Source organism: Periplaneta americana, chromosome 8 (assembly GCF_040183065.1).
Source record: "Periplaneta americana isolate PAMFEO1 chromosome 8, P.americana_PAMFEO1_priV1, whole genome shotgun sequence".
NCBI classification, from domain to species: Eukaryota; Metazoa; Arthropoda; class Insecta; order Blattodea; family Blattidae; genus Periplaneta; species Periplaneta americana.
In genome coordinates this window covers 173458030-173471059 of record NC_091124.1, presented here as the reverse complement: position 1 = coordinate 173471059, position 13030 = coordinate 173458030, and the positions used below count along the sequence as shown (strand labels likewise).

At 37.7% G+C, this 13030-nt stretch overlaps 1 protein-coding gene across 4 annotated transcripts in view; it reads left to right on the top strand.

Annotated features, from left to right (window-relative positions):
• The window catches only part of AsnS (asparagine synthetase), a 39117-nt gene that overhangs the window by 7773 nt on the left and 18314 nt on the right, over positions 1-13030 (top strand). For all 4 annotated transcript variants that reach the window (XR_011333678.1, XM_069834066.1, XM_069834067.1 and 1 more), the window contains 3 exons: positions 1588-1825; positions 7698-7874; positions 9990-10168. Coding sequence is in view for 3 of the 4 variants with exons in the window: in XM_069834066.1 (XP_069690167.1) it covers positions 1588-1825; positions 7698-7874; positions 9990-10168 (594 nt within the window). In the remaining variant the exon portion in view is untranslated. The remainder of the gene's footprint in view (positions 1-1587; positions 1826-7697; positions 7875-9989; positions 10169-13030) is intronic.

The window sequence follows — 13030 nt, the reverse complement described above, 5'->3', positions numbered from 1 at the left end:
TTTGTTAAGATTAATTTCCACTGACTGTGTTGTATATTTTACGAGGCATGTTCTTAAAGTAAGTTTCAAAAGAGTGTAGTAAGTAAACGGGAAGATATTTACAAACCATTTTGTTGCATTGTATTCCCCACACTTCAATTACTTCTCACCATAATCTCCACCATTATTGAGGCATTTATCGAGTCGTGGCACAAGTCTTTCTATCCCCTCATTGTAGAATTCGCCCGCCTGTGATGTGAACCACTCCCACACTGCTGTTTTCACTTCATCGTCGCCATCAAAATGTTGACCACTGAGGAACTTCTTGAGGTGCAGGAAGAGATGAAAGTCACTCGGAGCCAAATTCGGGCTGTAGGGGGGACGGTTAGTTTGTTCCCAGCCAAATTTCGAGGTGAGATTTTGGGTGTCACGAGCTGTGTGTGGCCGAGCGTTGTCATGAAGCAACACAACTCCGTCGGTCAGCATCCCACGTCTCTTGTTCTGAATTGCGCGACAGAGCTTTTTCAAGGTCTGACAGTAGGTTTCTCTATTAATGGTTTCACCCCGAGGCAAGAATTTGATGAGTAGGACTCCTTTTCTGTCCCAAAAAACAGTGCACATGATCTTGCGTGTTGACAGGTTTATTTGAATTTCTTTTTACTTGGCGATGCAGTGTGCCTCCATTCCATGGACTGCTGCTTCGATTCAGGTGTCATGTGAGACACCCAAGTCTCGTCACCTGTCACGATATGGTCAAGAAACTCATCGCCTTGCTCACTGTAACGAGTGAGAAAGCTCAATGCACTGGAAGCTCGTTTGGTTTTGTGTTCCTCAGTGAGCATCTTGGGTACCCATCATGAGCACAATTTTCGATATCGTAATCGATCTGTCACAATTTTGTAGAGAACACTGCGCAACATTTGTTTAAAATTCAAGGAAAGCGAAGAAATTGTGAACCTCCTGTCCTCATGAATTTTTTCATCGACAGCATGCCCCAAATCATCATTGATCAAAGATGGCTGAACTTCCTAACCCATCTCCTGACCATTCCATCACTAATGGCATCATCACCATACACCTCACAAAGTTGCCGGATGTCAGCTGGTTTGATGTTCCTCGCATTCAAGAAACGGATAACAGACCGTATGTCACAGTCGGCGGGGTGCTCGACCACTTTAAACATTTCAACTGATCACAACTAACCACACACATGGACTGAAGCTCTGAAACTGCACGCACAGCTTGCCTGAGGACTGAAGAAAGCAACACGCATGCGCAAAATAACGATTGCAGTGATGCGACGGCTATAATTAAAAACGGAACTTACTTTAAGAACACGTCTCGTATGTTTTTACTAGGGAACATACTTTCCCCGCGTTAAATACGAATTCGTGGTAAATCAGACTGCGCTATATCGGACTTTTACTGTACCTATAATCACTGATTAAAATTATTATTATTATTATTATTATTATTATTATTATTATTATTATTATTATCATTATCATTATCATCATTGCTGACAGCAATGTTAATGTTTATATTATGCTGTATAAATACATAATTGAATAATCTGTAATATCACATTTCTAACACTGTGTCCTGCAGTTGAAAGAGCAGTTTGGCTTCAAGTACGAAACCAACTGTGACGTGGAGTGTATCCTGCACTTATATGCTGCAGGGGGCATTGAGCATGCTGCCCGCAATCTGGATGGCGTTTTTGCATTTTGTATTGTGGATACAAATAAACGACATGTGTATCTTGGACGAGATCCCTATGGTGTTCGGCCATTATTCCGTCTCCATACTGACAATGGAATTTTGGGCATATCTTCGGAAGCCAAAGGTTTGTTTCATTTCCATCCTAGACATACAAATATGTACAACATTACCATTCCTCAAAAGTTTTATCTTTATCAATAATTCTTGAAATGTTCACTGTACTAGTACACTCCTCTTGTTTGTTCTAGAGATTGATGATAATCACTTACGACAGTACTGATAGTACTACAGGGACATCATTTTATTTTTACTAACATTTTTAATATTAACCTGGCTATACCTTTGGATCAACATCGTTTGCTACCCCCGTCCACAACTGGAGTTCGATGATACTGGCGTAATATACAAACAAATCATTTTGCTAGGTATAGGAGGGAAGAAAAGTACTTCATCAATTTACGTAAACTAGGAAATATCGCGCTTTTAAGTTTGATAATTTTCATTAGATTTTTGTTTAATCAAAATACAGTACTGTATTAATAATGAGTGTTTTTACTCACGAACTGAGCTGTCCATGTGGACGTATTCATTATGCAGTGTATATTATACTGTCTACAGCACATTAGTGTACAATATAGAGAAAGAAGTTAAATTGAAAAATAATCATAATATTGATATTTAAAGACATTTTTGAAAATGGTGGCCGTTCATTTCGATACAGGCTTCAGTTCTAATGTGCATATTATCGCACTATAGACTATTGTACCTAATCCCAATTACCAGTTTCGTCCTTCGTAACTAGTAACTCCTGTTGAAATAATTTATGTACTTACTCTATAAAAGAGTACCTTACGTACTGTAAATTCAATCTTCACTTCTGCCCGATCCGAAAGGATAAAATTACTCAGACATACTATCTACTCTCCGTCCAAGTGGTTATGTCGTAGGGTCGTAGAAAGGGAGGAAATCACGTGACAATTACTTAACGAGGCCCTTTTATTTAAGTTGTTTTAAACAGTTGTATAATATTATGTAGACGTCCAATTCCTAACAGAAATTAATGTTCTTACAAAGGAGCTAAAAACGACAGCCCAGCCACTAGCCGGCGAATAAAAGCAGGTGGGGGAAACCGGGATACGACGTAGGCAAATGGACGACAGTACCTGTGCAAAAATGATTCTATATTGAAAGCTCTTTCGTCACTGGAAAATGCGAACATATTTTTGGAACGTACTGTTTACTATGACCGTAAGGCTACTGTGACTGTATATGCGGTCTTGGATCTGTGTGCAGAACTTCATTAGTAGAAGGGGTGGGAGTGAAGTACATACAAAAACTCAGGTACAATAAAAATTGAAGTAAAAATAAAATGATGTCCCTGTATAATATAGTAGTTATAATCAAAACTATTGATACTATCGATAGTCATTACAAACTTTTTTGTTAATTGGTTCATATATATATATATATATATATATATGAAGGGTTCAGAGCCATAGTGGGCCAAGCATCATTTATTAATAACGGAGAAAGCAAGGGTTAAAGTTAAGTGAATACCAAAGGCTTGGACCTCAACTTGAGACTTATTGTGCTTATCTCTCCTGTTCTGTGAAAGATATTTGTCATCGAGTGGTCATAGTCTTGTACGAATACAGCACACTTTGAACTTAACTCGAGCTATAGTAATGATGATAGTGACATGTGAATAAATTATAACGAAATGAGTCCATGTCCAATGCCAAAAGTTACCCAGCAATTCTGCTTCAGTTGATTGACGGAAAACCTCGGAAAAAACCCAACCAGCTAACTTTCTTGAACCAGGATTTGAATCTGGGTCTGCTTAGACTAGACTTAGACAGTAGGCTACTTTAATCAGAATCTAAATGTAATGGATGGCATTTTTAATCATTTCACTTTAGCAGATACAAATTGTTCTGTGACTTCACTAAAGTTGACCTTTGGAGCCAATTGACACTCAATTGATAGCATCATAAGATCGTTAACTTGTGTAGTTTTTTTTTTTATTTTAGTAGGTTATTTAACGACGCTGTATCAATTACTAGGTTATTTAGCGTCGATGAGATTGGCGATAGCAAGATGGTATTTGGCGAGATGAGGCCGAGGATTCGCCATAGATTACCTGGCATTCACCTTACGGTTGGGGAAAACCTCGGAAAAAACCCGACCATGTAATCAGCCCAAGCAGGGATCGAACCCGCGCCTGAGCACAACTTCAGACTGGCAGGCAAGTGCCTTAACCAAGTGAGCCACGCCAGTGGTAAATTATGTAGTTTTTCTTGACCAAAATGTGTTCGCAAATGATTCTTGGTCAATTTCAGTGCACTGAAGCCATGTTCAACAGATGCTACACTAGCAGGAAGAGTGACGAAAAGTCTGAAACTTTCTGAAAACATAATTACTAGAGCAAACCTAAAGCATAACAACACTTAGACATGTGGTTGGTATCTTGAACATGATTTTGATTACTTTGGGGTCTATACTGAAATCCAGATAAGAAAATATTCAGGTAAACAAACACTTGACGCGAAATGTACCGTATGTGATAAGTAACGTGATTTGTATTGCAACACGGAAACTCTTCACATGCATTTGGTACAGCCTGTTGATATGAAAATTAGTTTCAGTTACTATGCAGACAGGTATTGAATTCTATAATGCATTTTTATGATGCCTTGTTGATGATTAGTCCGATTTTTGTATACAAGAACGATGTGAAGGTAAATAAACATTTGATAATTGTATGAAAATTGTATTACGAAGTCGTCTTAATTCTGTTGTGTGTGCACACACTCCGATCTCTCTATTATAGTGGCAAGTGTTTCTGTTCATTGTTTGTGTTTAATATAATATTAATAATGTTTATATGCTTAGGCATGCACAAGAGAATTAACTTTGTAAGCTTATGAGAGAGCAAGACAAGTCTCGACATCACATGCGAAATGGTATAGGTTGTATTAGGTTGTGACCAGGGCTGGGCAGTATTTGAAATACATTTGTATTTTGTATTTTGTAACTTGCAAGGACTTTAGAAAGTAGTTGGTATTTTGTATTTAAATACATGAAATTGATGTATTTTGTATTTCAAATACTCAAAATACTTTTTTCTTCTTATCCTTCAAGTTTTGGATTTGAATTTGAAGAATGAACTTCTATATTATTTGCCTACCCATTTCAGATGTGATAGCCATACTCTTAGTTTTCTTGCCACAAAGAAATCTCCAGCAGCATCAAGGATCCATAACCCAACATGTGCTAAATGTTCAGCATTATGGAATGCGTCTAGGAGACTCAAATCCTCAGAAATCATATCAGATGTCTTTAAATATTCATTAAAGTTTCCTTGCCCAACTCAATGGAATTCCCTTTATGGCTCAATCTCTCAAATATTGCAATTCAAACATGACATAACCAGTATAGGAGGCCTGTCTAAAAAGTATCCGACCTTTAGCCAGAAAAGATATTTCAAATACCTGACGGGGTTGGGACCCTAAGCCCCTTCAAAGTAGGCCCCTTGTGCTTGCACACACTTAGCCCACCGATCCTTCCACTGCCGGAAACACCTCTGGAAGTCTTCTTTTGGAATGGTGTTCAGCTCCGTCGTCGCGTTCCGCATTATCTCTTCTCTACTCTCAAAATGGGATCCTTTCAGTAGTGTCTTCAATTTTGGAAACAACCAGAAGTCGCAAGGAGCCAGGTCTGGAGAGTAGGGAGGTTGGTGAACGGTTGTAATTCCATGTTTGGCCAAGAAAGTGTGGATCAATTGGGATGAATGTGCGGGGGCGTTGTCGTGATGCAAGTGCCAGTTGTTCGCCGTCCACATGTCTGGTCTTTTGCGCCGAACTGCATCACGGAGTTGCCGGAGAACATCATGATAGTACTCCTTTGTCACCGTTTGTCCTTCCGGTGCGTATTCGTGATGCACAATTCCACGGACATCAAAGAAAACAGTCAGCATCACCTTAATTTTGCTTCGCACCTGCCGCGCTTTCTTCGGCCTTGGAGACTCGGGATGCTTCCATTGCGACGACTGTCTTTTTGTTTCTGGTTGTACCCGTACACCCATGACTCATCTCCAGTTATCACAGTGTTCAGAAACCCAGGATCAGTGTTGGCGGTGTCCAGAAGGTCCTGTGCAACGTCACGACGGAGGTCTTTTTGTTCCAGGGACAACAACTTGGGCACGAATTTCGCAGCCACTCGGTTCATGTTCAAATCATCACGCTAAATCGCATGTGCAGAATCTTTACTCACTCCAACCTCCTCGGCAATTTCCCACACGGTCAAACGACGATCTGCCATCACCAAATTTCGCACCCTCTCAACGACAGCTGCACTCCGAGCAGTTTGGGGCCTGCCACAACGCTGCTCACTCTCCGCTGATGTGCGGCCATCTTTGAATCGGTTGAACCACTCCTTAATTTGTGTTACACCCATCGCATCTTCCCCAAACACCTGCTGAATCTTACGAATTGTTTGACTTTGAGAATCACCAAGCTTTTGACAAAATTTGATGCAGTATCTTTGCTCAATTCGTTCAGTCATCTTGCGAGAAAACTAAATCCGACAAACACTTAGAACAGCACCTTACTTGGCGACCACCAGCCAGTGACTGGCACAAGCGAATGCGGTGAAAAAATTCAAGCATGCGCATTACGGTTCCTCCTTCCACCGTGCACAGTGGCGCCGCCTTAGAATCACTACTTTGCGCGGGAAAATTTAAGGTCGGATACTTTTTAGACAGGCCTCGTATGTGAAAAACTGGGATTACCAACCTTCAAAGATATTGAGTTTCAGTACCTTGAAGAATAGTGTGCAGTTCTGAAACCCAATGCTGTAGCCCTTGATTTAATGCAAAATGAGAAGACGTGCTATTACGGCCAACTTCTATCCACATAATTTCTCTCATAAACAGATTACATATTATGTTATCTAGTAAGCTACGCCATCTATTCCAAGTAACTCCAATCCTAATAAGTTCGGTTTCATCAAGATTTAAAGCGATGTTTGATCTGATCCCAGAAGAAAATTGAGCTATTTTGGCAGCTTGCTCCACCCATCATTTAAGATGAGATGGCTACCTGACATTGCCTCACTAAATGATAAGAAGAGGACACAGAATATGTGTGTGAAATCAGCTGAGCAGTTCTCTGCTACATCTTTGGTCAGTTCAGACGACGAAGACGATGAAAACAATTTTTATGTTTTCAACTCAAGTACAACAGACTTTGAAAAGCAAAAAGAAAAGATCTTGTCTGCTGCGGAGTATGAGCTCATACAATTCTTCAATGGCAAAGGGACAACCCTGTGCTCTCTAGAGAATTACCCAACAGTGAAACAAGCTTTTATAAAGTATAATACAAGTTTGTGTTCCTCTGCGCCTGTAGAAAGACTGTTCTGTTTTGCAGGATTTATTCATTCACCAGCAAGGGGATCCTTATCTTATGAACATTTGAGGAACTGGTTGGTTTGAAAGGGAGCAGTAATTATTCATATGTAGCATAATTTCATTGTTGACTGGGAAAAGGAAGAATGTTCAGTTACAGTGTTTATATAAAACTTCGAGATAAAAATAATTTTAATGTTAATGCAATATTTTAGATATTCGTTAATATTCTTATTTCTTTATATATTGTATCGAGTACTTGAAATACAAATGTATTTTGGTTAATTTTTTAAAAGTATTTTGTATTTGTATTTCAAATACTATTCTTTGAAGTATTTTGTATTTGTATTTGAAATACTTGGATGTCAGTATTTTGCCCAGCCCTGGTTGTGACGCAACAATATGGGCTAATGGAATCTCACCTACTTTAAACATTGGATTGTGGTAACCCAAGCAGTATTAGAAAAAAGCTTACAATATGCTCTCGCCCTTAATCAGTTTAAAACTTATAAATACTTCGAATTAGTCCTGGTAAGGAATATCATTTTCTTGTCGTATCTTTATACAGTTACATTGAAATATTGGTACTTAGGTCTAATTGAGCTCTCACATGAGTTGGATGGCGCAGTATGGAAGCTAGAACCCTTTCCCCCTGGCTGCGTGGAAGAGTATGAAGTCAAGGAGAATAGCAGGACTAAGGTCGTCATGAAGAAATCATTCTACAATATTGGAGATCGACCTTACTTCAAGCCTCTAGTACCTTATGAATGTAAGTAATAGAAATGTTATTCTCTCATATATTTGTTGTAGTTACAGAGTGTTTTTTAGTAGATCTATTTATAATAATGATCATTTTCGTACAGAAAATATTACGTTGAAATGAAATTCTTTTTCACCTATCCTCTGCACAATGCAGTCTGCTTGTAACTGCGAAATTATCTCTTTTTCTACTCCACTATCCGTGTGGATTGTTTGTAGCAAAACTGAGCCTTAATAACTAGATGACTGAGTGCAGACACATGAAAATTAACTTTAAGAACTAGGCTTGACCTGTGGAGAGATCAGTTGAACGCACCATATTAGTTGTTTGCTTGTCTGATGCCATCTTTGAAAGGCATGGTGAGGATCGATAAGCTAATACAATGAAATTAGGAATGGTCAGGGTCCGTCTGTGCTTATCTGTATAACAAATATTAATGAATACTTGTCACATTATTTATTCAGTTTAACGTTTTCAGCTTAAATAAGCCATCTTCAGAAAAAATTATGCCTAAAAACACATGAATAGAATTGGTACATGCGTGTGTATAGTACAATATGGATAAATTAGTTAATTATGAGTCTCTACCATGGCAATGTCAATCCACTTGAGGTATGTGGATATAACTGGAATAATTGAACCAGGGTCTGGTATAGTTCGTGGGTAGCTCAGTTGGTAGAGCGTTAGTGTGCTCAACCAAAGGTCCCGGGTTCAAAACCCGGCCCCGGAACAATTTTTCCCTTGAAATTTTTGTAAGCTTGCATTTAGACCACCTGCAATTAAATTCGCTGCTTGGAAGATTTTCAATATAAACTCGTTTTGCAGAATGTAATGTATTGTTCGATTGACACTATTATCATACTTACTTGTATTCTGTGAAATGCTAAGTAACTTAGTTTTTATGTACGCTGAACTTTGAACCCCAATATTTGGTGTTCCGTTCTGTGTACAAGTAATTCCTTCTGACAAAGACGTACCTCTCTATCACCTGAAACTGATACTGCATCTGAAAACATACAGTACCTATTGTTTTTAACGTCTAGGTCTGTATCTGTCTTTTCCCTTTACATGTATACTGCATATATATATGTTCTGTTTCTCATGTGATCACAGTATGTATGTGTGTGTGTGTGGTGTGTGTGTGTGTGTGTGTGTGTGTGTGTGTGTGCGCGTGCGTGCGTGCGTGCGTGCGTGCGCGCGCGCGCGCGCGCGCGTTTTTTTCAGAGCTATATTTTGTTCGACACAAGTGACAATTTTGTCTCATTTATTCCTTTCCACCCCGCCTTTTTTTTAGACAAAGGCATTTCTTGAGCATAAAATGTGTATCTCTTCATTAAGATGCATTATATTTGTACAGATAACGGCAATTTTTACAACATTTCTATAACAAACTGTAAAACTAGCCATAGATAAAAAAGTAGACAATACATTTCGCAGTCAGTACTTCAGTTGAACTTGTTGAGAAGCTTGAAAAGCTTCAGTTCATGGTATAAAAAAAGAGAAAACAAAGTAACATATAACGCACGCACATACACACAGACACGTTTTCAGCCAGCTCTCCATTTTGTATGTACCAGTACTCAAATCAAATAAAAGAAATTTCATAGATAACTCTAAAATTACATAACATGTGCGTAAATAATTGGGAATGTAGTATTGTTATTTGCTGTGACTTAAATTATAACTTTGGCTAGAAACTTAGATCTGAGTTCAGTTCCCCTTTGGGAAGTGAAGACTCATCTCCTTTCCATTGAGACTGTATGTTTATTCCTTGACTTCTGTTTTGTCCTGTGTTTATTCGGTGGCCACATAACCAAGCGGTTTCACTACTTGTGCATGTCTAGTATAGGTTCACAATCCTGCATGAGGGTGGATTTAGCATATCAGCCCAAACCTTGGAACTAGATTGTATTAATTGAATCAATTAACTTTTCTTATTTCCAGAATTTGTATGTTTTTATCCAAGAAAATAATCAGACTATAGGAACTTCAGAAAGATCACATAAATTCCCTTAAAATTAGTTTTACTGTCTCTGTTATTAATAATAATTAAATTAAAGGACATCACTGCTGAATACCCCAAATGGCGAGTTACAAAACTGATGACGTAAACTTGTGCTTCAGCCCTGTCTGACAAGGACATCCATGCCAACATTCGAACTTTGCTGACAGCAGCAATAAGAAAGCGCCTTATGGCTGACAGACGGATTGGCTGTATGCTGTCTGGAGGACTGGACTCGAGTCTTGTGGCAGCTCTGCTAGTGAAGCTCGCCAAAGAGGAAAATATACCCTATAAGATTCAGGTATACATAGAAATAAGTTAGGCATACTACATTTCGAGTAGAATACCTATAAGTTGTCACTCCATTTCTGAAATCTGCAATAGTTATCGAAATGGCAATAATTAAAATAATTTAAATCCACATTATAGCATGAATTTGTTCTGAAAGTTTAACTTAAGTGCTTAAAAACGTATTTTATTGCACGTAATAATTTTGAAGCTTAGAATGAAGTGATGCATAACAATGAATACGTACTCTTTGATTAAATAAATTAAATGTATTTAATTCATATAATTTCTTATAGTACTTGTATACACAACAAAGTTTCAGTAAATGTATATACAGTAACTACCACTATGTGTTTCGTGAGATGTTATTTGTATTACTATACCCGCTGATTTCTAATAATAATATTAGAATTTGCTTATCTCGGAATTACTAACAACCTTTTATTTAACTTCTTAGGAAGTAACATATCTAGACTGTATTACTATTTTTACACTCTTTAATTATTTTTGAAGCAATTTTGCACGAAATAAAACTACACCTCCACCTGTATAAAAACATATACTGTTATTGCAGGTTATCCTGAACCTTACATCCCCTAAGTCTGTCTTTCGAACTGCTCGGTACAGCATGTACTCATCAACGTAACGGCATGGCAAGGATGCCCCTCCCTCGAGTAACATGGCTCTTTTCAGAAAACGTTGGTTCTTTCACTTTATGGCTCTCTACTGTAAAAGAACTGGGTTCAATACAGACATCATCTCACGACACTCTGGTTTTGAGAGGAGAACATAGTTTCGTAGCAGGTTTTAATTAACCTGTAATGAGTAAGTATTTAAATATCGTGTGTACACTCCTCCCCTCTCATCCGGGCTGGTGACCAGCAATGGCGGAGTTACTACAGCTATTTCTATAAATTATATAGGCCTACATGACTTACATCTACAGCTGATATGTACATATTCTTATAACAATATTTTACAGGCTTATTATTTGAATTTATATTAATTTACAATTATACATAATCCATATCCCTATCATTGCTGCCATCATTGCTCGGTCCAAAATTAATTATTATTTCGTCAATGGCATCATCCATTCGGAATTATCTTCGTAATCGTAGGTACTACTTTCTGAACATGATAGAATTCTTCGATTGTATCTCGAATGACATGTTGATCGAAGTCGTTCACTTCAACTTTACACAAGTGCTAATTCTGGAATGAAATAATATGTTTTGTAGAACTATAACAAAATAATAACTTGCAACAGTAATTCATTATGTCGCTCACAGTACACACACTATTGTACATAACTATTATAGCAATAATTTCTAAACATTACATATCTATCCTTTCCCGGAGTAATGTGAGGTTCATTCGGTTGTAATTCAATATTCTTCTTAATTCTCTTCACGGAAGTAATACTTTTGCCAGAGTATTTAGCCACTCTCTCATATTCCTTATCAAGAGGTTCCAGCAAACATTTGTTTAATTTTTCCTCCTCGCAACACTTAATTATATTAGCGATAATTTCTCTTTCTCTGCTGTGGATAACAGCGTTACTTTTTCTCCGCGGTGGTGTGATTTCACCATAATAACTACCCTGTGGTTGCTGCTCCATGTTAACACTACTGGTACGCAGTGAAGGAAATAGTTCTATGTTTCTTGACAGGAGATTATGATGCGGAGCATGCGCAAACAACTCAGTTGGCTCCACCCACGTTACGCGCTTCCTTCCCTCTGCCCCTCTGTCCCCGCTCAGGAAGTTCAAGATAACTTGCAATAACAATACCTTCACTAATTTTATTGATAACTGTGATTCATCTGTTTCAACTGTGAGTCCTTGAGATCCGAGCTTAGTCACAAGTTCGTAATATTACAAAACATTCGGACATATATTCTTGTTTAGTCAACTGTCCGAAGACAGGTTTGAACCTCATAAGTGACACTAATAAGACATCATCAGGCAACTAAGCCAGGAGATAATGGGGTAGAATAGAATTCTTTGTATTATTATCGTGTGATTTTTTTTTTTAGCGGAAATGTACAAGTGTTTGATATGACAAAAAACGATGGTTACTAGAAACAACGAGAATTGAGGATGACTATAACCGAAATTCTTTTGTAAGATCATAGTATGATATAGGAATACCAATTACCGGTACCGCATTTTTTCGAATATCCCACACATTTTTTTTCCGAAATATACAGGTGGGCGGCTTATTCATAATGAAGTTGGCAACATTGCCCAGTTTTGCCTCCTGCAGAACTCCTAAGGTGGTAGTGTATGCTATTATTTTCCTGCATGGGTATTTCCATAGGTGCCAACTTAGAGCATGCTTCATCACTCGAGCATGCCTTAAATTTTATCAGAGCATGCTGGGCATGCCAATAAAATAATGAGAAGTAGAAAAAATACTTTGATGTCTTGTATGGATATATGAAGCTATAATAATAATAATAATAATAATAATAATAATAATAATGATTTATTTTAGCTGGCAGAGTTAAGGCCGTAACACCTTCTCTTCCACTCAACCAGGAAAAAGTATACATACATATGTATGAACTTACAAATAATTCAACAATTTGATTTAGATGAGAGCTACATGTATACAAGAGTTATTTACGAATTAAACAACAAAATACTATGACCTATTAATTAAACACTGAAATACAAACTACGTAGCAGAATTAAGCTAAAATACATAGAATGTTAATATATTTCAAATAATGTTATATAATAGAAAGAGATTATTATGAGACAATTTTGAAAATACAGCACTATCAGGATGATGTCTAAAGGAAGGAGTAACAATGTAGTCAGTGATAGTTTAAGTCAGTATGATTGGAGTGAAATGCTAAGAAGGTTATC